Genomic DNA, 23,635 nt, shown 5'->3' with positions numbered 1-23,635 from the left:
TTTTGGTGTAATAATATTTGATCTTATTCACTTAATTTATATTATAACAGTATAAATTCAGTGATAATTAAGAACAACAAAGAATAGACAACAAGATGTAGCTCTCCACAATCAAACCATTTCAACATCTTATGACTTTGGGTAGTAGAACCCTACCGTATTAATACCGATTTACAAGAGCTAACCCAACTCATTCATAAATTGTTTGGTAATTTTCAGGAAAGATTTGTATAAAAGAAATACCAAATATAGTGAACAGATTTTTATTATTTCTAAATATAACTTTGAAAAAAGAACACTATATTCAAAACTAGAAACAACAAAACTATTAATCTATAGAAGCTGAAAGTTGATAAAAAAAGAGTTGGGATGAAACAAATAGGAATCAGAATACATTCCCCCTAATTCTTTTTATCTGCCATATCTTGTAGATATCTGTATTTCAATTAAATACAGATTTCATGGTTACATTACATTATTATATGTTGGTACAAGGAACTCTCTTGTCACAGATTTATCTAGTATCTGTCACGTTTGTGATACAGAAAAATGTTCTGCCAACCAACATTTTTCAATTAAAAAAACTGCTAAACAATACTTATCGAAATATTCCATTAGCTTCAATGAAATTCAGTGAATTAGACAAAATAATGTATGATACTGGTACAGAAGGCTCATTCGAAAATTTGCCAATTCATGGCTTGCTTTTGAATTTTGATCTTGTGAAATATTAATGCCTTCTGCACTTGTGTTATGAATATTTATTTTTTTGATATTTTATGATATCTTGAAAGTCAATAATTATGAGGTATTTGAAAGGAAAACTCGTTTTATATTGAACTAGAATAAAATAGAGTAGGTATAGTATATCCAAAGTCACTTAAACTAGTCCAAAAAAACGATTGGCCAGATGTCCCTTTGAAGTTGATACCGCGATCCGCTAAATACCGGGGTTCGTTTGAAAATATTGTTAGGCAATAAATTCACTGGCCCCAAAGGAATTTCTGGAAACTTGGACAACCCTTGTATAATAGATATATTCAGGCTTCTTCCAAGTGACCTTGGATATACTATACTCGTCAGTGAATCTCTAAAAATTCTTTATCATCTGCAGGGGGGCCCGGACCCTAAAATAATACATACTAAGGCTTAATGATCAGTAGAACTATAATTTCGCTTGACTTCGGTCCCCCAAAAAAAATCCGACCCCCTCTTGGCCACCCCTGTTTTTGAAAGCTGGCGTCGCCACTGATCATCTGTATATTTATTTATAATCAATAATGATTTATTTGAATTGATTATACGTATATACCGTTTTGTGGTCTCTAATAGGCGCATGGCTGAAAGAGAGCTCGAAAAGAATTCGAGAAAATCACTGACTTGGTGTCAGGGGTTTTGAGTGCCCGTAAATTTTGCGCCTAATCTATTAGATACCACAGAACTGTATATAGATATATATGTGATGCGAGTTATTATGTAATTTTTGTCGGTTAGTTCATGTAGATAGGGAGTTCCTTTGATATGATTCTCTAGAAATTTGGCATATTTGTTTATTTTACATAATATATACAATCTAAATTTCAACTCGGTCAGACCTATTGATACGGAAATATTTGTAACTAGCTGCCCGCCCCGGTTTCGCACGTTCTGTCAGGCAACCCAAAATACATCTTTCGCAGTGTCATATTATACTCTTGCTCGCCCCGCCTTCCCACGTTCTGTCAGGCAACCCAAAATACATCCTTCGCAGAGTCAAATTCAATCAAAAATATGATTGTTCGCTCGGTCGGAGAAAAAAGGAAAGCCTTTATTTTTCTCTTCTGTACGATTTTTACGAGAATAATTTGTTGTTGAACCTTCCCATGACAGTGATGAATATAACGAAAAAAGAATTATATCCAATTTGGTGCAATTGTTTGAACGTGTGATGTCCTTAAATTAGATCCTTGTTTATATATCGTATTGATTTAAAGAACGAATTTCGCGATCAACGTGAAATTTTGTACATAGAGCTGTGAAATCGTTATTGTACATACCTGAACATGAAAATTTCAACTATGTCGGATTTCTTGTCTCTGAAATATTAGCTTTTTTCGACATATGTCGAAAATTGTATAGGAAATTTAGCTGAGATGTAGGTAATACCTTATTATACATGTAGTGAGAAGGGCGTTATTGGAAAGCAAGGTTAGCAATTTGAATTCATATCTTGGAACATAAATATATATCCCCTAATGAAAAGTAATCTTTATCGATCGCTCAAAATTCGAAAAATGAAGGCATCATGACAATATGATATAGCGCTTTCTCCGGGAAAGAGTCTTGTTTGGCCATTATTAGGTGAAATCTCGAAGTGATATTGCGACAATGAGAAAACTTTTAATTAATATTGTGAAAAATAAAACTAGACTATAGTTTTTATCACTTCTTCTTTACTACTACTTCTTCTTTTTTCAAAACTTTCTATCAAACGTATACACATTTTATTTGACTCATGAATTTATTGATTACAAGATTTCCATTTTTCAAAATTATAAAAATTTGAACAATATTTGGAAATGCTCTTACTAAGTGTGTTCCATTTCAAAATGTCAAGTTTATCAAAATTACATGGCGCAACAATTCGAAGTTGATCTCGATGAAATTAACTATTCCAATTGGTGGAAACTGAAAATCATCTCGTTATTTCTTTAATTTCTTAATAATTATAAAGTAAACAATGAAGGCAAGCCTTTACTTAACTAGATTTTCCGAAATGAATTATCAGAGCGCATGCGTTAATATGGTGTCAATACAATGATTGTATGAATTTGAATATGATTGAAGTTTTTAATTTTTCTATTATTTAGTTGTGAAAACGTCAGAAATTGCATAATAAATTGCTGCGAATCGAAGTAAATGTTGCGCAATATCTAACAGACTCAACGTGATGTATAAGCGCTATGACCTACTTAGAACGTGAAAGGAGGTTCCAGTGAAGAAAAGAAATGAAATCAGGTGTAGATCTTCAATTTTTCAATAACTAATTTATGGAAAATTTTTTTATCAATAGCAGTCTATCTAACATAATATATGCCCGTTTTCGTCTAATTATCGAAAATTGAATTGCTTTGAAATGTTGGCAGTCCTTGATTTGACTTGCCAGTCATGTCTGTCTGAATGCAAAGTGTAAGCGAAGTGGCCTACAGACCTACATTTAGAGCCGTTTCGATTTTCATTCGTTTTCGAAAATATACATTTGTGAAATATAAACGTGGTTTCGAAGGACGAAAATTTGTAAATATCGGGGGCGTGAAAGTTAAAGTTATCATTGTGGGATAAGTGCGTAATCCAATAAACAATGCACGAAGAAGCGACAAGTATGAGCGTTCCAAGCTCTGTTGCCGTATCTACAGTGCAAAACGAGAATAACAATACGTCAAGTGCGGTTACTACAGCTGATGTTAATATAGAAATAACACCAGATAATGGCAACATCGAAATAGAAGTGCCTTTTTCGACAAATTCTGGAGGTAATATTTTTCTTTGAAGAAGCCTTGTTTGGTTGTTGATGTTTCTAACCATTCCATACGTATCAGATTGTGAAACCTGTTTCAAGCTAATGTTAATTATTGACTAGACAACATCGCTCTAAACTTTGAATTCACTTTTGTTGGGAACTTTCCTTTACTAGCAGAACGATAGTTGCAAAAGTGAATTCGCTTCGAATGAAAATGAAAATCTGTGTAAATACCTGCCAGACGTCCGGACTAAAGCGGATGGTCTTCAATTATGAAACTGTTCGGCAACAGGGCATTTACTGTTCTTGTCGTAGGTTACGCCCCGTGGCCCAGGGACCCTAACCCAACCTTTTTTATGGTTATCATAGTTAAATGATTTTGACTTCTTCGACTTTCCTATTTGTAAAGCTGTACAACTTGACAGTATTATGCACCTGCGTTCCACTTTGGCATGTCATTATCTATTTACATTACCTGTTACCCTTATGTTTCCTATTAGAGAGCACGTTCTGCCGGTCTATTATGTCTTATAATAGGTCAGGTTCAAGTACAGGTGCTTTTGCTTTTGTTTGATTTCAAATATTCTAATGGCGCTTGCGCTGATATTTTTGATAGGTGATCTCATTCTTGAATGAATTTTTTCTTCAGGACAAATATTTCGCATATTGAAAAAATATGTGTGTGAATGGGTATATTCATAATTCATTAAATATACTGATCTGATGGATTTGAGTTATCCTTATGTTATTTTGTATAAGCATAGGATCCACATTAATCAAGAAATTATACTATAATTTGAAATTGAAAAATTTAATGAGACTTATGTAGAGTGTACTCTAGAGAAATAGATTAGAAGGTCTATGATTATAAAATATCCAGAATAAGAAAAATTGTAAAAAAAGATGTTTTGGAATGATACATGAATTAATTTTTTAAAAAAACAGAATATACATGTTTCTATATACATATCAGAAATAGCACTTTCGATTTTTTCAGTTTCGATAGACAAGTGTATTTTATCTGAATAATTTTATCCCAATCAATCCATTGATCGAAAATAGTAGGTAATGCTGTAAAAATTAAATTAAACGAGAATTTCAACAAGAAGAAATTTATTGTTTTTATTTATATTCATTATGTACCTATACGTACTTCAAAATATCATAAATAAAATATTGTGTGAATTGAATGATTTATGAATGAGCAATATACATAATTAAATATTATTATAGATTATTGGGTCACTAGTCACAAGTATTATAAGGGCATTCAATTTTTCCGAAAAAAATCGAAAAAACATGTTGCTAAGTAATATTTTAACAGGAAGCATGAATGCTGGTGGCAACTAAAATCTGAGTCGAAGACGATGATTTTTGCATCTACACGAATGCTTTTTGTTAACACATATTACTTCGCATTGTGTTTTTTCGATTTTTTTTCACAGGAAAAATTAAATGCCCTAATGATATTGTACAACACGAGGTACAACACTATTTCATTAGACTATAGTTGATTCATATCTCACAGTAATAAACACAGTTTATTTCTATATGCTTGTTATCAAAGGTATTGTAATTCTTGGTGACAACAGCTGTCACCGCGTGTAAGATGCATAGAAAACCTGGTGTGTCTACTTATACCTTTAAAATTTTCAGACAAAACCGCAGATTTCTCAGATTTATACCTAATTGATTTCGAGGGATCGCGTCTGTTTCAGATAATTTATAATTGGCATTTCTCTTGACTTTCGTGACTTTTGAGTATAGAACAATAAAATATTTTATATTCTATGCTCGTAACAATCTTCTATACTCTGTCATTATATTCCATTCATCTCATTAAAAATTCGATAGGAACTGAATTGTAATTTATTGTGAAAGTTTGTTAAGTCTAAAATCAGTTTTTCATTTTTAAAAGGCGGCAGGCAGATAGCAGGAATACGAAAATTTCTGAAGGGCGCCACCTTATAGAACTCTGGTGAAGCAGAACACCAAAGCAATAGGTGGATATCTCAAAAAGTCGGAAACAAAATCGAATCAGTACACACACCAGGGATTCTATGCATACACCAGGGATTATATGCATCTTAGTAAGATGCATATATGCATCTTAGCCGCAGTTAAACTCGAAATGAAATTATTTGTAATCCAAAATCGAGCTCAATAGTCAGTTGAATATATTTGAATGAATTAATTATTATCTATCATAAGGGTCTTATTGAAATATTTTCATCCAAAATGGCGTGCCAATATTTTCTATTATTTCAAAATGAAAAAAAAATGCTTCCAATATTTGTGGTGCATTAGGCCTTTTCTCTAACTCAAATAATAATAATATTCGCATTAATTAATTAATTGCCTCAGATAGCTAATATATTGCGTGAATTTCTTTGCTGAAATGGTGGATGCGCTTCACAGTATATTTTTGTACGAAGTGTTGAACAAATATTAGGATTAGTGGAAGAATTGCAATTACTTCTTAAAGAACGAACGAAGGTTTTACACTAAAATTCAGTAATTAACATTGCCTCAATCAATTTTCGAGTGGCTCAACTTCACAAATCTGTGGATTTGGTGTAAATTTTTTTTATGGATAACCTTTAAGAATTTTGAGATGCCTCATCCCTTAATTGTAAATTGTATTATCCAAAAAACACCTTTCTATGATGGTTGTACATGTTGTAACTGATTGCAATAAATCAGACAAATTAAATATTTGAAGTACATACAGATATGGTGTTGGGTAGTTGGTGGAATCCAATGAAAACTTTTTTAAAATTGGGTTGTGATGGGTATCTACTCTTTTGACATAATAACCAATCAAGGAGATCATAAAATTGTATGAGATGTTATCTGTCATCCTGTCATTACTCAATAATCGCTTGTTATTTTTATCTGTTATTCAAGTTTCTGTTCGAAAATTATCGAATTACTGTAAGAGAAAATATTATGACGATACCTCAGGCACGAGATGTCTTGAAATACTGGTGTGTCCACAAATTAGAATTTGTTCAAGATAATTCTGTAGACTTGAACTCGGGATTACCGGTAGTTCCCTTTTCTTCCGTAGCGTAGCGCTATTTAATGAAATGGTCATAGAAACGACAGCGAAAAACTTCCATTTCTTTTTTTAGAAGACGATACATAAAGGAATGTTATATTTCCACAGCGGAATTTGATATTACCGCGATGTTAGCGTTGAGGAACTATGCGGAAATTAAATGAAGTATAACCACAATCCCCTTAAAATCCTAGAAGGCTGTTCCTTTGATTTTGAGAGCCGCCTAGTTTTATCTCTGGAAATAATGGATCAATTTCCCCTCGAATTTCCCTGTAGTTATCTCTTGATCTTGAATTTTGCCAGTCTGATATTTCGTTTATTTACCTTCGGTTTTTCTCCGTTAGAACGTTATTTCTTTGTTATCATTATACAATTTTGTATATTTTTGCTTAATCCAACCCTGCGTTTATTGATATTCTTCTCACCATGATCGATAAGAATTTGAAATTTCCACATCGATATCCCAAATATAGGAATTCAGATATCACGTGCATCATACCCTTGGCGGTCAGGGGTTAGGGGTAGCTGTCAGAAGACACGTGACCTGGAAACCTAGTTTTGCCGACCGCCTTTTGTGACGTCTGCTTCGACCTGACCCAAACCACGTCAATTCCTGAGGGGTGCACTACTTGGATGTAACAAATTGAAACTAATGGAATTGCGGCTTCTATCAATTTCTTCCAGGGTAATACTATCGGTTGATTGAAATTATTACCAGTGATGAAACTTCCTTATTGTTCTGCAAGCAATAATTCTGTATGTACAGGGTGTCTCACTGAAAGCATCTCGAGAACCATAAGACTTAGAGAAAACATCTTTTTTCGAAATAATAAGATATCAGAAAGCAGATGATTGATATTTTGATTCTTTTATTATTCAATTTCACATGTTTGAATTATGTTTTGTCAGAACATTTTGTCGAAAAATATGAAGAAATTAGGGACCAACTGATTGACTTTAGGAAACATGTGATGAGGTACGAAATCGATCAGAAAAAAAAGAATGCTAATGGATTCTTTAAATTTTATTTCTGTCTTATTATGATATGGCTCTTCTATTCACTTAGCTACACTATTTAAATTTATCACCCATTTTTTTCTGTTTTCTTCACCAGTTTGGCTACCACAGTTAAAATGATCCATAAGAGTTATATGATTAGAATTTTGCAAGCAGGTTGGTAGATATCCAGTGCCCATCAATAATGCAACAATTATTGAAGAGTCTTGTTGAAGAGGAATTGAATATTTTAATTATCTTCAATGGGATCTTTCATTGGCGATTTTTAAATGAATTGATATATCTTCATTGGATTTTCCTCGGGATTTTCTTGAAATGTGCATTCCACTATATTTTTACATTATAGAACCTGAATTTCAATTAGTGACATCATGACTGTATGCATCCCTTCGTAATTTCGAAAATTTGGGATTTTTCGGTCACAAAAATTATGAAAATAATATAAGCTGATTATTTCTATGATAGATCACAGCAATGATTCTCGCATGATTTGTTCTACAAGGCATGGCAGAAGAATTAGAGCAAATAATTAATTATTTTACCCTTGTCCGTAAAACCTCTATAGTGATCAGTTTTTTAAAATATTTATTTGAAATTTCACACAATATTAATTCGATCAATAATTTGTGAATTTAAGATGAAACCCAGGATAAAATTGATTACTTTTGAAGGGCTTACTTCACATAATTTCCATTTTGTTTTTATATCACTCACATCAACTTCTGCGGCTGTTTCCATGGAAATATGATCATTTAACGCCTTTTAAGGAAAAGTATGAGAATTTCTCTTTGTCTTCTCCAAGGAAATATGGTAATTTCATTAAATGATGGCGTCTAAGAAAAAAAAGGGAAATACCAGTAATGTCGTGGTTAAGTGTTCAGAAATATCTCAAACAAAATATAATCATTGGATTTACACTATTGCAAGATATCTTAGAGCAAATTATGTAATGAATTATGAAAAATTTATACGACGAATGTTAAACTTCACCCTTGTGAATAATAACAGTCAAAATGTTGATTGAATAAAATACTATTTATTTTCTGACTGATTTTTGCTTCTTCACAATGCAACCATACCAAAAAATAATTGATTATGTTCGAGAAACAATAAATATATCATTATTGTATCAAATTATAGTCGATTCTCGTATTCATATGAGTAAACAATTGTAGATGACCTACTTTCCTTATCGTATAACTCCGACCTAATTTTTATTTGTGGTCTAGTCAATTAACATATTTATCTTTTGTTGTTCAGAAATTTATCTCATCCATATGACTGATCGTGTTGAATTTTTATACCTATACACAATTGTCGAAATATTTTCAAGTTTTCGAAGGAGGACAAGAATATACGGTTAGTTAGTATACCCTACTTGTGAATGAAATGATAGATAGGAAGAAGATTCCCTTGGACCTAGTTCAAATTGACAATCGACTGGAGTATAAAGGAATAACAATAACAATAGTTTTATTTCCTGAATCCTGTACACAAATATACAAAGAAATGGAAAACCGTCAATAAAGGAAAAAAAATCAAACTATATCCTAGAATCTACACCACAATAATTCAAAAATTCCGAAATAGAATAAGGTTCCACATTGATAATCAAGTATGTGAGATTTTTCTTGAATTTCCTAATATCAACTATGTCTAGTACATTTTTGGGTAGATTATTATAAAATTTAACACACATATACTTGGTACCTTTTTCAGTTAATGACATTTTATGTATTGGAAAGTGGAAGGGAATGGTACGTCTTGTGTTATTAATATTTTTGAGATCCTCGAAATAATGAGGACTTGTTTTCACAAAAAGAACGCACTCTAAAACAAACATCCCAAAGAAAGTGAGAATTCTATTCTGTCTGAAGTGCCCTCTGCATGATTCTCTATATTTTAGACCAATCATAGATCTTAAAGCAGTAAAAGTTAAAGTTGAAGTACAAACAGTTTACTACGATAATAATAATAATAATAATAAGGTTCTCCAGAAATAAACCTTTTGAAATTGTCCTGATCCTATTTGCAATTTTCACAATAAGTGTAATTATGAACTTGAAAATCGAATAAAACCAATGTAAGCTTTACAATACAGTTTATATTTCCTTCCCCCTCGTCGTAGAATATCTGAAATCATTAAAGCAATATTGGAGCAGTAGAATTCCGATTTTCTGCCTCAAAACGTGATAATATTGAAATAGGAGTATTCAATAGGAGTATATTATTTCATGAGGAGAAGTGTCACTTTTCATGGGGAACTTGTGTTTACTCGCCGAACATAGTGGGTAATATAAAGTGAGCCATGAAAAGTCACTTCTCCGAATAAAATATGTTATTTTTTTTTCAAACGTTTTGAGATTCATAAAAATCTGGAGGTCCATTTTTAAATAGGATTTATATTAAGGATAGTTATAATTGATTGATCAATGGAAATTTTACCTAGTTACGGTTGCCATGCTAAATTAATTTTGTCAAACATGAAGTATAACAGTTGATCATTGCTAGGCAACCCTTTTCCGTCCACCGGAGGGAAAAGTGTAGCCTAGCAATGGTGACTTCATATCTGTCTGAATTGATTAAGCATGACAACCGTAACTAGGCAAATTTTCCATTGATCAATCGATAATAACGATCGTTAATATAAATCTTTTCTAAAAATTGGATTACCAGATTTCTAGGAAATTCGAAACGTTAAAAAAAAATAACCTTTTTTATTCGGAGGGGGAGTGACTTTTCATGGCTCTCCTTCAATTACCTGCCTCACTATGTTTGGCGGGTAAACACAGACTCGCCATGAAAAGAGACACTTCTCCTCCTTATGAAATAATATACTATTATTAATACGTCCAGTTTTCGTTTTTATCGATTCATCAGAAAAATAGGATTCAGAGTACCGAAATGGTATTTATTAAGTACAAAATGTGGAGGATTTTCCTGTAGAAAAGCTCCCCGTCCTCTTGGAAAAGTCCGATATACTTAAATATTATTAAACCCTCAGGGAATAAATTTACTTTAAATCCCCGTGTTAATCACCGAATGATCAAAAGCGACACTTTAGTCCGCAAATGAGGGATTAGAAGTACCCTTTTCTTATACAATGTATCTTCTGAGAGGTCTCACAGGGACCTAGGAGAGTCGGGATAGAATAAAAATAAAACGTAAACATTTCCGGAAGTGTATGAAATATTTTGAAATAATATTTGTCACTAAATGGCGAATGCGCCGGTGAGAGCTCACCGCTCTTACAGGTAATATGAAATTTTAAAAACTTTTCGAACAGTTCTTTTTGTCTTTTCATTCATCTCTTTATTTGTTTTCGAAATCAGTTCATTCGAAGTTTATCATTAACTGAAAATTCGCTGTCGAAATTCACATTCATATTATTTTTGCACGATACAAAGACTTTTGTTAGTTCCCGCGGTTGTTGCTAGAACGGTAGATTATTTTTAGTAGTTGCTGAAAGAAACAGAACAGTAAGTGTTTTACTTACCGTAAGCGAACAGTAAGTGAGAATTACTAAATATTCATTGAAATAATGAAATAATTCACGAACAATTTGAATTTAATTCACTACCACTTCTGCTCAGTTCAAAATGAAATTAGAGATTTTTCTTCTTATAAATCACCGATTTTTATGAGGTTTTCACATAATTTCCTTAAATAATAATCTACGTGGAAGAAAGTAAGTATTTTCGATTTGCGAATGAGAAATAAAAAAAAAATTGATAAAAGCACTGATATATTTTTTATATATTCGTAAAGAAAAACCTATCAAAAATCATTACAAAAATCATTACAGCGCAGGAGCGCCAGAGGGGAAATAAATGGGTACCAAATTTTGACTGCTAGGCGAAAAACCACGTGGTGATAATCCCTCTTAATGAAAGTGAAAGAACAACTATTACAATTGATGAAACACCGAGAAGTAGCTGAATTCACAGATGCTGAATTCAACATTTGTTGTTTCAACCCGCTATACGTTCCGTAGTATGGGAAATTTTTTCAGTATAGTTCAGTTAATTATTGTTACTTTGACAATCTACAATCAGTTAGCTTTCATCACCAAGACAAATCGTACTATTATATTCTTACACAGCATTGACATTAAAGCCACGAATGACTATTTTAATTTTTTGTATAATTATTTTGTATTTTCGGAAAAAAGTGTGTCTATCGTCAATCGTCCAAAAAACGCTATAAGTATCCCGAACTCAGAGATCCTCGGAGATCCCAAACGTTAAAGACTACCGATCTCAGACAATAATTGAAGTCTTTGTCGCGCTCTTCCTCCAAAAACTTCTTCCATCGGTAATTTGTCCCTTGATTTGTCCTTACCGTTCTCGATACTTGATAAATTATTGTTGTATATTTTTTCAATAATAAAATTCGAGACAAGCGCTGATTTAGTGTCAGGAGTTCTTGAGCTTTTTATGGATAAATCGAAACATCCAAGCAAACATTTATCATTAGATATCTGAACTTTGAACTTGAACACGGGTTCGTCATCAGCCAGCCGAACCTTATCATTCGAGAGTATTATCATCCCAAAATTCAAAAAAATGCAGACTACATAACGAAATGATATAACGTTGTGCTCAAGAAACGAATGCTCAAAATCTGTAAATTTTATTACTTTATATCAGTGGTGACGCCAACTTTCAAGAATGGGGGGGGCAAGATTTCTAGATCCATCTAATTCACATTAAATTCATGTTGTATTTTTTTGCCCATGCAAATTTGAGGTGGGGGAGGTCTAGGAGTTTGCCGCCCCCCCTCTCCAGTCAGGCAACTGCTTTATGTAGGCTTCTTTTAAACAGAAGACAAACAAATTTTTGTTCTGAGTGTACCAAAAAGCAGAGATGCTCACAATGCTTATTAGTCTAATTTTCCACAAGATTTATGATAATGGTGTATTTCGGTATTACGAATTCAAAACACTCCTCTTTTCAAAATTTTTCTCGGCTGCACTAATTCCACTTTTCATGACACTGCTCAGAAACATTAACACGTTATTGCTTTTGATCGATTGTGAGCTCGCGCGGCACCCATTGTGCACACAGCTTTCTCATGTAAAAATATTCGTGAATGATATGATGTACACGTTCAGATGATATCTCCACAATGTCTGCTTTTTCGATCAACTTCACTTTACGGTCATTCGAAATTATTTTGTGAACTTTTTTGATTTTCTCATCGGTGACAGCCTCTTTGGTTGATTTTCCTGGTGCAGACCCCGGAAACTCTTCATCAAGCCAAGATTTTACTACAACTGTATTTTTTCCTTCAAAGAGCAATATATGCAAAATAACAAAAGTAGCTACACTCACAACGCAATATCTCACAAACTAATGATCGGACTGCTGTCAAATTTTGACACACATATCGTTTGAAGGTTGGTACTAACTCAAAATCATATGGATTTAATACAAGCACCGCCATCTATGCATCAGACTGGGGATTTTTCAATTGGCCTAATACCTATGTGTGTATTGTCATGGACTGAAATGATGATTTTGCTAAATTTACTATGACTGAAGGTTGATAATGAAGAGTAATTTAATTTTTGTGAAAAAAAGAGTTGGAAAAAATTCAATCCAAATAAAGTCTTTTTTTATAGGGAATCGCTTGATATATGTATCCTTTCAATTTCTGGGAGAAACTGCCGTATGGCAGTTTAGAACGATAAACTCACTTTTTCATATCACTATTATCATTTTTCTAAAACGCTAACACTTTAATCCAATTGTCATTTATCGCTTCCCTATTTCGTAAAATTTCCATATATTGATATTCTGAATTTTTAAATACAGGAACGTATACATTTTTTTTGATAGATTTGATGTATTTTTTTATCAGAATGTAAAAATTTTTAAATACATCATTGATAATGTATACGATTGAAAAACCTTTCAATTTTCAAAGTGATATAAAACAATCTTTGTTGATCATGCTTGGATTATGCCGCCCCCGAGGGGTCTCTCACTGGGGAAATTTAGTGAGGGGGAAATGAAAGGCAATGAGGGGCAATGAGAGGCAATGGGGGGCACTAAAAGGAAATGAGAGGCAATGAGAGAAAAGGAGAGGCAATGAGAGAAAATGAGAGGCAATGAGTAGAAATGAGAGGAGATTAAGAGAATTAATAGGTAATGTAGATTCATTTTATTCTTTTAAACGAATGCCAAAATAAAGAAGATGGGTAATAAACGGAAATAACGAGTGAAATTATTCAAATAGGAGTAACGTGAGTCGTGAAGACAGTTAGACAACCTCTACGCATATGTCATGTGTCGAGGTGAAGACATAACCTAAAAAGTTATCTGAAGTACTTGCGTGCGAACTGTACATATTAAAAGGGATTACTACCACGTGGTTTTTCGCGTATCAGTTGAACTTTGGTACCCAATCATTTCCCCTCTGGCGCTTCTGTGATGGCCAAACTTTGTACGGTGTACGAAGTTGTACATTCACTTCTTCTTTTTTTTTTTCGTAGCAAATGAGTAGAGGGCAGCACTGTACGACGACTTATACGAAATTATTGTTTTATCTCTTTTGTAATGATTTTTGGTAGATTTTTTCATGAATATTTTAAAAATATATCAGTGGTTTGTGAAAAGTACATATTATCAATTTTTTTGCAAAAAACAGAAATTTACCAAATTCCTTAAAATTCTTTAAATTATTATTTAAAGAAATTATGTGAAGACACCATAAAAATCGATAAGATTTTAGACTCTCTTATTTCGTTAGTTTTTTGGCACAGCTTTCTTGATAATTCCAAGGTTATTTTTATTTTCAATCCTTTTTTCAATTCTGGGAAGAATAATTCCGGGACTCGAACCCGCAACCTCCGAATTACTACTCCAGTGTTCTACCTCTGACTCTGAGCAGAGGTAGACTGGTGATTCGGAGGTTGTGGGTTCGAGTGCCGATCGAGGAGGTTATTTTTCAGGACTGACTGCATGCCATGATGTTATTTCCTTGTAATTAATTCACAAACGTTAAAAACCCACTATTGCTGGTTCATCCTTGAAAAACAGAGACTAATGGTCTTGGCAAATGAGAATTTATTGGAAATGAAGGGGCAATGTGTGGAAATGAGAGGGCAATTATGGAAAATGAGGGGTAATGAAGGGGCAATGTGGGGAAATAAAGGTAATTTTCGGGAAATGGGAGGAAATTTATGGGGAAATTTTTTCTTGAAGGGGCCATTTAGTGTACGGATTTCAGTCAGTGAGAGACTCCACGGCCGCCCCTGAATTTTGGTTTCCTAAGCGAGCTCCTACCTAGCGACGGCCCTGCGATTCCACATATTCATTATCGCGAATAACGATCGGACGTCAATGCGTTCTGTGCCGAAAATGAAGACCCCAAGCGGACCCCCGAACAAACAAATTATCATTCTAAAATAGCATCGCGCGATTGCCTAATCATCCGACAGAAATATTATCTTCTCGACCGGACTTCCCTACCACTCAAAAATCGAAAGTGCCGGATCGCTTTATTCTCTGAATTTGGCTAGAAGCGAAGGCCGTCCCCCTCCGTCCGCCGCCCCTGCGACCTACTAACCTAATGGCAGTGACCAGTTTTTACTTTCTTGGTGATGCAGTATTTGCGTAATTGTGATATCATACCTAGATCGTTTATTACTAACTAGACTTCGGTTTTATCGTCAATTACGATTTGCGCAAGGTGCTCGCTCGTTAATTATGCCACAATTAAATTAATTGTGTGCCACTTGTTCCACTGATTCTGTTTTCTAGCCATGTTCTCTGGTCATTTCTGGAAACAAGGTTAATTTTTGGCTTTCTGGCTTCAATGGTTTTATGCGATAGAGAAGAAGAAACGCACATTAAAATTTACAGATTTTTCCTGAAATTGATCCGTCTTGAAGGACTAATTTTTTGAAAGATCTGGATTCTTGATATTGAAAAACACTTGTATACTAGACGATTCTTTATTAGTGCAGGAGGAATCGGCGCATGAGTACCGAAAACTATTCCAACTCAATTTTTTTATGTGATCCTCTTCAAATTGTCCTACTGATAATATAAATGCATGTTGCCATGGGCAACCCCGGGCCATATTGTTTGAACCGAAATTGTTTAAACAATTGCAAGGAATTGTTATTTTTCAACCGGACAAATTTTTTTTATATTCTGTATTGAAATACAAATAAAAAAGGCCCCTTGACTTTTTACGATAAAGTTATATAAAGATATGAATTTTTAAAGGTTCGAAAAATCTCAAATTTGGATACTTTCGACCCATGAAAAATATATTAAAAAAAAAAAAATAAATATTAATAATATTTTTTTCTTAATTCTTCATACAATAGTTAATGATATTGTAAATAGAGATCTTAAAAAATGTCATTGTTTATACCTGTTTTTTAATTTTTAATTTCGCGCACTCACAAGTATGCCAATGCATTGAATGTTTTTTCTAAGCATTCAAGTGCGTACGCAATATATTTTTATTTTTTATCTATAATTGTGGTTCCAAAATATGTTAAAATATTATTATATCTTATTGCTGTTGATATAAATGCATGAATTACTATGATAATAACAAAAAAGTAACATAAACTTATAAAAAAGTAATTTTAATTACATGTTCCGATTTATGCTTAAATAACTTTTGAAAAATTGATTTCAGAAAAAAATTTATACAAAACAAATTGTAGAAAATTTAATTAATAATAACATTGCTCTCCTTGAAAATCTTGATAAAGTTGATAGTTTTTAAGATAGATGATAAATAATGATTCAAGACACAGAGAGGCCGATGCAGCGCATGAGTCAGAGAAAGAGGGCGATACCTAAAGGTAAGCGACGCATACTTGTGAGTGCGCGAAATTAAAAATTAAAAAACAGGTATAAACAATGAAATTTTTTAAGATCTCTATTTACAATATTATTAACTATTGCATGAAGAATTAAGAAAAAAATATAATTAATATTTATTTTTTTTTTTAATATATTTTTCATGGGTCGAAAGTACCCAAATTTGAGATTTTTCGAACCTTTAAAAATTCATATCTTTAAAAATATTAACTTTATCGTAAAAAGTCAAAGGGCCTTTTTTATTTGTATTTCAATACAGAATATAAAAAAAAATTTGTCTGGTTGAAAAATAACAATTCCTTGCAATTGTTTAAACAATTTCGGTTTAAACAATATGGCTCGGGGTTGCCCCATGGCAACATGCATTTATATTATCAGTAGGACAATTTGAAGAGGATCACATAAAAAAATTGAGGTGGAATAGTTTTCGGTACTCATGCGCCGATTCCTCCTGGACTATATCGTGAAACTAACAGAAAGATCGTCTCTTTTCATAAAATTGATCCGGCTCGATGGACCAATTTTATGATAGCTCTGGATACTTGATATTGAAAAACACTTGTATACTAGATGTTGTTCTTATTTTGAAACTAACACAAAGATCGTCGTCTTTTTATAAAATTGATCCGGCTCGATGGATAGATTTTACGATAGCTGTGGATACTTGATATTGAAAAATACTTGTATACAAGATGTTGTTTTATTTTGAAACAAACACAAAGATCGTCGTCTTTTCATGAAATTGATCCGGCTCGATGGACCAATTTTATGATAGCTCTGGATACTTTATATTGAAAAATACTTGTGTACTAGATGTTATTTTCATTTTGAAACTTACACAAAGATCCTCGTCTTTTCATAAAATTGATCAGGCTCGATGGACCAATTTAATGATAGCTCTGAATAATTTGAGCAATCTCCGTCATACAGCGGAGCTAAACTTTTCAATCATCTGTCTCTTATGCTGAAGGTTTTGGAACACAGGAGTTTCAGAAAACATGTAAAATCACTCCTGGCGGAGAGATGCTTTCATAGGAGAAATGAATATTTAAGTTTAGTTATTGTCTGATTTAATTCTTGTTTGGGTATAATTCTTTATTTCTTCTTTTATTTTGTATTGATGTATGATGTATCCTATACAAATTTCATTGTGTCTAAAAGGGTGAATAAACCATTATTATTATTATTATCCCAATAAGGCGTCTCGACTATATCGAAGACAACGAGGTCCTTTTAAGAACCGCGAAGGCGTATCTGCCTCGGTTCGAGTGTCGTCTGATCGAATCGAAAACAAAAGTGAATCGAAGAAACTGGCCCGTTTTGCCGAATTTGGAGATCATGCGGGTCTGGCCACATCCACACCGGCGTACCCGCCTTCATCCGTCCTACTGACCCACTGACAGTTATCGACTTTTTTCACTTTCGATGTGATCCATTTATTTATTCATCGTTGTTACGACACGATTACGCAACGGAGTTATTTGGAAGTGCGTTGGAGCTGGTCAGGACATCTATCGCGATTTATTAATATTAACATCGAATCTGATGGGTTGGCTACTCAGCGGACCGTTCCGCAATAAAAATAGAAACTCGGAATTATTGTGAAATGACGTTTCTTTGAGTTGATTCTTGGTTTATTGATTCAAACAACCAAAATAACGAAAAACAAAGTGATCTTCCATGATTTCTCTAATTATGAAATAGATCGACTAGTCACCTTTTGATCCTAAAAAGTCTCTGGTGCAGGTTGGGCAAATTTCGATGTTTTAGCACTACAACTTTTAAACCAGAGGAGATAAACAAAATCTGATACCCTATTCTCGGTCTCTTTTTTTGAGAAACTAACAAGAGTAGTATTCATTTTTGGCTACCTTCTTTCGTTTTCGAGTTATAAGCGAAAATTGAAAAAATGGCGATATCGAAAAACATTTATATCTCCGCTAATACTGATGATAGAGCTCTGAAATTAAAACATTATACAGGCACTTGTTTACGTAGAATCCAGTGGCGTGCTTGTCTTTTCAAAAGGGTCTTTAATTACGAAGCTATGACCCAAAGTTATGTTTTTTCACATGGGAACACTAGATTTCTGTGCCATTTTTTGAAAGTTCAATTTTTCCTGATTTCAAAAATATATCATATAACATCGTATGGTTTGAGTTAATGTAAATAATAGAAAATGGTCAAAAACCTTTTTTTACCTAAGAATCTCAATATTTCTATGGTTTCAGCTGTTGATGGGCACAGACAAATAAAGCTTGTTATAACAAGAGCAGTATCATTCCGTCAATTTGATTATTTATATGATTTTTACTAATTTTGACAAAATTCGGATCCAGATATATTTCATAAAATTTTTATTCCAAAATGGTTTCGGAAATAACGAAAAGATCCACATGATTGACTGTGAAATTGAGTAAAAAGCATAGACATGAAGAAACTAATAGAAGGAGACTGTGGTAATAATACGATGCTTAATTTTTCTGTGCTCATCAACATTTGAAACCATAGAGATATTGAGAAAAGTTTCTGACCATTTTCTATTATTTATATTGATACAAACTATACGATGTCTTATATTTTTGAAATCAGGAAAAATTGAGCTTTCAAAAAATGACACAGAAATCTAGTGTTCCCATTTGAAAAAACATAACTTTGAGTCATAGCTTCGTTATTAAAATTCCCTTTTAAAATATGAACACGCCACTGGATTCTACGTGAAAAAGTGCCTGTATAATGTTTTAATTTCAGAGCTCTATCATCAGTATTAACGGAGATATAAATTATTATCGGAATCGCCATTTTTCCAATACTACTCTTCTTAGTTTGTCAGAAAAAGAGACCTAGAATGGGGTATCAGATTTTTTCTATCTCCTCTGGTTTGAAAGTTGTGGTGCTAAAACATCGAAATTTGCCCACCCTGTACAGTGTGTCCCAAATTCGATGTTCACTGAAAGCATCTCGAGAACTATAATACTCCGAGAAAAAATCTTCAAGGGTTCCCGATCTCTTTTTTCGAAATATTAAGATATCAGAAAGCAGATCATAGATATCTTGACTCATCCTCGAATTTACATGGCGTTTTTGAAAAATGACTGTTTCAAATATTTCTCTATATCTTGTTTCTGTTTAAGATATTCGAAAAATTCAACTTTTTTTTATGGTTTATATCAGTGGTTTCCAAACTTTTTTTTTTGGACCCTTTTCATAGCTTTACTGGTTTCGGTGGACCCCCGCAATATAGATATATAGGTATCTAAAACCTTTTTTTCAGTTGAAGAATTGCTTGGAAAAATCAAGAAAGGACTATAAATTTAAATTCGGTAAAGAAGAATAACATTTTTGTTCAGTATGCAAATTCTAGGTACCTATTATTTGAAAACGTTCAATATTTTGGAATAACACAATAAAATCGGATATTAACAATTTGAGGATTAAATTGTGGGTCTACGAAGTTTCGCACATCGTGGTGAGTGAAGTCGAAATTTTTGTTATTTACAATTGAAACCAGAACATTTTTCGTGGACCCCCATTAACAACTTATGGACCCCATTTGTTCTTCACGACACCGTGGTCCCCCGGGGGCCCACCTGGACCACTTTGGGATCACTGGTTTACATGATACTCTTAACAGATTATAGCAATCAATTACCGTTTTATAGATATAGTGTTGGAAGTTGGTGTTTTTTAATAGGACACCATATATTTTTCAATGCAGATTTTTTAGCCGAAGATGTCAAAAAGCATCCCATTTTATATTTTTTAAATTGTCATCCGTTAAAGATATTTAGTTTTTCGACTTCTATTTTTTTATTTTTTTTATATATAAATATTTATTTAATTTATTTCGAGATTTAAATCATTCTGTGTTTAATTGCAGTCAAGTTATATGAAGGGTAATCCATTTAAAAAACACCAACATTTCTCTATATCTCCAAAATGGTAATTAATTTCTATGATGTGTTATGAGTAAAATATGTATAAACCATAAAAATTACTGAAAAAACACAAACTGAAGTAAATTTTGAAATAAATTAAATAAAAAATATAAGCGGTCCCATCAAAAAATGAAGTCGAAAAACTCAATTTATTTGAAACGAGTGACATTTTTGAAGAACCGATAAAGGGATGCTTTTCGACAAATCAGTGTTCCTAAATTGGAGGTAAAAACGATAATGAGAGATGCCTCGGATCATTTTGAGAAAAAAGAAGTCGTATAAACATTGGCCCGAAACACTTGTTTTCTCGAGATGCAGGTTGTTGAAGTTTGATCTGAAGTTTTCTGCTCATAGCACCTTCCTTTCACAAGATATTCAACTCAAATTTGAGATAGATATTCTTATTTCGAAGTTTCATCATGTGATATGCTAATTTTGAATTCAAATTCATAGGATGAAATTTTTCCTGGAACATCAGTGGCTGTTTTTTCTTTTCAGAATCTTTCCTTTTCCCAATAAATAAACATCCATTCATTTTTCTTGTTATATACTTTTTTTTAAATAAAAAAGAATCCTTTTATTGAAAAACCATTTACAATGATTTCAAAATGGAAATTATTCGTACATGCAACTTTTTTCCAAGCGAAATCATTTAATATTTTGATATTGCAATCAACTCAATGCACACTGTTCGGAAATATTGACGAAAAAAAATTGAAAATGCTTTCACTCTGAATTAGGTTTTAGCGACACGGCTAGTTAAGGCACCTGAGGCCATTAATTTTTTGGCACCCCCATTATGAAAAAAGTATTAACAAACCATCACAATCTCGGACGATAATATTGATTGTTCTAAAAGATATTTGATTCTTCACAAATAAACTTTTCCTTCAGCTACTTGCAATAACTTCAGATGTAATTAGTAATTTTTACTAAATAAAGAAATATTATTATTATTATTATTATGTACTATATGTAAATTAATCAAAAATATTTTAGTTCAATCTCTTCTTTTGAAATAGTATAAGCTGAACTGTAACATTTTTGTCTTTCAAGCAAGATCTTACCAATGATACCTATATGGGTTGCAACCATTTTCAATTATATTCTTCATTAAAATAATCATGATACTTCGATTAATCTATGCAATTATTGGCTACCATTTTAATTGAAAGTGTAACGCATGATTGTGTCTGTATTTGTCAAAAAATATATGCAAGGCTAACACTCTAACAGTAAATACGTATAATTTATACCCAAATATTCTTTTGAATGAACAAACAGTTACAAGCCCGATTTTAGATCACAGATTTTATAAGGTGTGTGAATAAGTCTTTCCCGTTTTTTGTAAGAGATGGCGCCACCAATACTGTGCGAGTATTTAATGGTTACATATGTCATAATCAAAGCTTATTCATCTGTCAACAATTCCACACTAACACATTAGTTGAAATTTTTTCGCATCATAAATTTTTGAAATCGTGAAAATGTCGAAATTTGAGCCGAGTCGACGTCATTTGCGGGAAGTTTCACTTTATTGGTTCAATTTGAAGAAATCTGCTGCCGAGGCGCATCGGTTGCTTCAGGAAGCTTATGGAGAAGGTTGTGTCGATGATTCAAGTGTTCGCGGATGGTTTCGACGCTTCAAAAGTGGCGATTTCGACGTGGAAGACAAGGAGCGTTCCGGGCGGCCGCAAATCTTTGAAGATCAAGAATTGGCGACTTTGCCTGATGAAGATTCGTGTCAAACGCAAGAAGAACTTGCTGAAGCATTGGGAGTTGACCGAACAACCATTTCCAAGCGTTTGAAAGCCATGGGAATGATCCAAAAGCAAGGAAATTGGGTGCCGTACGAACTGAAGCTGAGAGACGTCGAACGGCGTTTTTTCACTTGCGAACAGCTGCTTCAGCGACATAAAAGAAAGGGTTTTCTGCATCGTATCGTGACTGGCGATGAAAAGTGGATCCGTTACGATAATCAGAAGCGAAGAAAATCATGGGGACTACCCGGCCATGCATCATCATCGACGGCCAAGCCAAATATTCATGGCGCCAAGCTCATGCTCTGTATATGGTGGGACCAGCTAGGTGTGGTTTACTATGAGCTTCTGAAAACGAATGAAAGGATCACAGGCGAGGTCTATCGACGACAATTGATGCGTTTGAGCCGCGCACTGCGAGAAAAACGGCCACAATACTCCGACAGGCACGACAAAGTTATTTTGCAACATGACAATGCTCGCCCACATGTTGCACAGCCGGTGAAAACATACTTAGAAACGCTCAAATGGGAAGTCCTACCCCACCCGCCGTATAGTCCATACATTGCTCCGTCTGATTACCATCTCTTCAGATCGATGACGCATGGCCTGGCTGACCAGCACTTCCATTCCTACGAGGAAGCCAAAAAATGGGTGGATGACTGGATAGAGGCCAAACCGGTCGAATTTTTTCGCAACGGGATTCGTATGTTGCCAGAAAGATGGGGAAAAGTTGTAGCTAGCGATGGCCAATACTTTCAATAATTCATTTGTAACCATTTTTTCACAATAAAGGCTCAAAATATGAAAAAAAAACGGGAAAGACTTATTCACACACCTTATATTTTCTGGAAATGATCAATTTTCATTTTATGCGCCATCTATGTGTCAAGCTCGTGAGCATCGACTGACGTAATATCTCATTTCACTCGCTATTACCGATTTCCATTTCAAACTACGGTTGGCACATACATCATGCGTGATTGAAATAAACCATTCTCTGCTCGAATCGCAATCTAAATTCTAAATAAGGAATGGGAATAATGTTTACTACAAGCGTCCTTTGCTCAAATCCATATTGAATTCATTCCGGAGCCTTGACACATTATTACATTATAAACTAGTAGCATTGTCACTAGGTCAGTGTGCCGAGACAATAAAAATTATCCTACATGATTGTATTTATGTAATTGTTTTTCACTTTCGTTATCATGATATAGTTAAATTTAAACCTATTTGTTCAATGAATAAGTGGAGGAACATTGCGAGACGATTTGATAAGGAACGTTTGGAATCTGAGATGTTTGTTATCTCCTTTGTGATAGTATTTCAAATGATGTTTTTTGGACTAACTGGCGGAATTTTTTTCATAATCCTAGGCATCGACATCAACTTAATCAACTTATTTTTCATATAAAAAATACTTGGGAGTTGAATTGAATCAACAAGACAGGCAATCAATACAAGAATAGACAGTGCAATAAAATTGCACCAAATGATGAATGGAAATT

General features: G+C 33.4%; 1 protein-coding gene across 3 annotated transcripts in view; it reads left to right on the top strand.

The window, feature by feature from the left end:
- The first annotated feature begins 3,141 nt into the window (after positions 1–3,141).
- The window catches only part of LOC123672019 (nuclear hormone receptor FTZ-F1), a 159,534-nt gene continuing 139,040 nt past the window's right edge, over positions 3,142–23,635 (top strand). For 2 of the 3 annotated variants that reach the window (XM_045605969.1, XM_045605966.1), the window contains exon 1: positions 3,142–3,512. In XM_045605969.1, coding sequence (XP_045461925.1) covers positions 3,341–3,512 — 172 coding nt within the window. In that variant the 5' untranslated portion in view covers positions 3,142–3,340. The remainder of the gene's footprint in view (positions 3,513–23,635) is intronic. The other variant, XM_045605968.1, reaches the window with a different exon arrangement.

The sequence above is a fragment of the Harmonia axyridis genome, chromosome 2, assembly GCF_914767665.1.
Source record: "Harmonia axyridis chromosome 2, icHarAxyr1.1, whole genome shotgun sequence".
Taxonomy (NCBI): Eukaryota; Metazoa; Arthropoda; class Insecta; order Coleoptera; family Coccinellidae; genus Harmonia; species Harmonia axyridis.
The sequence above is the reverse complement of the archived record's forward strand: the minus strand, read 5'-3'. Positions and strand labels throughout refer to the sequence as shown.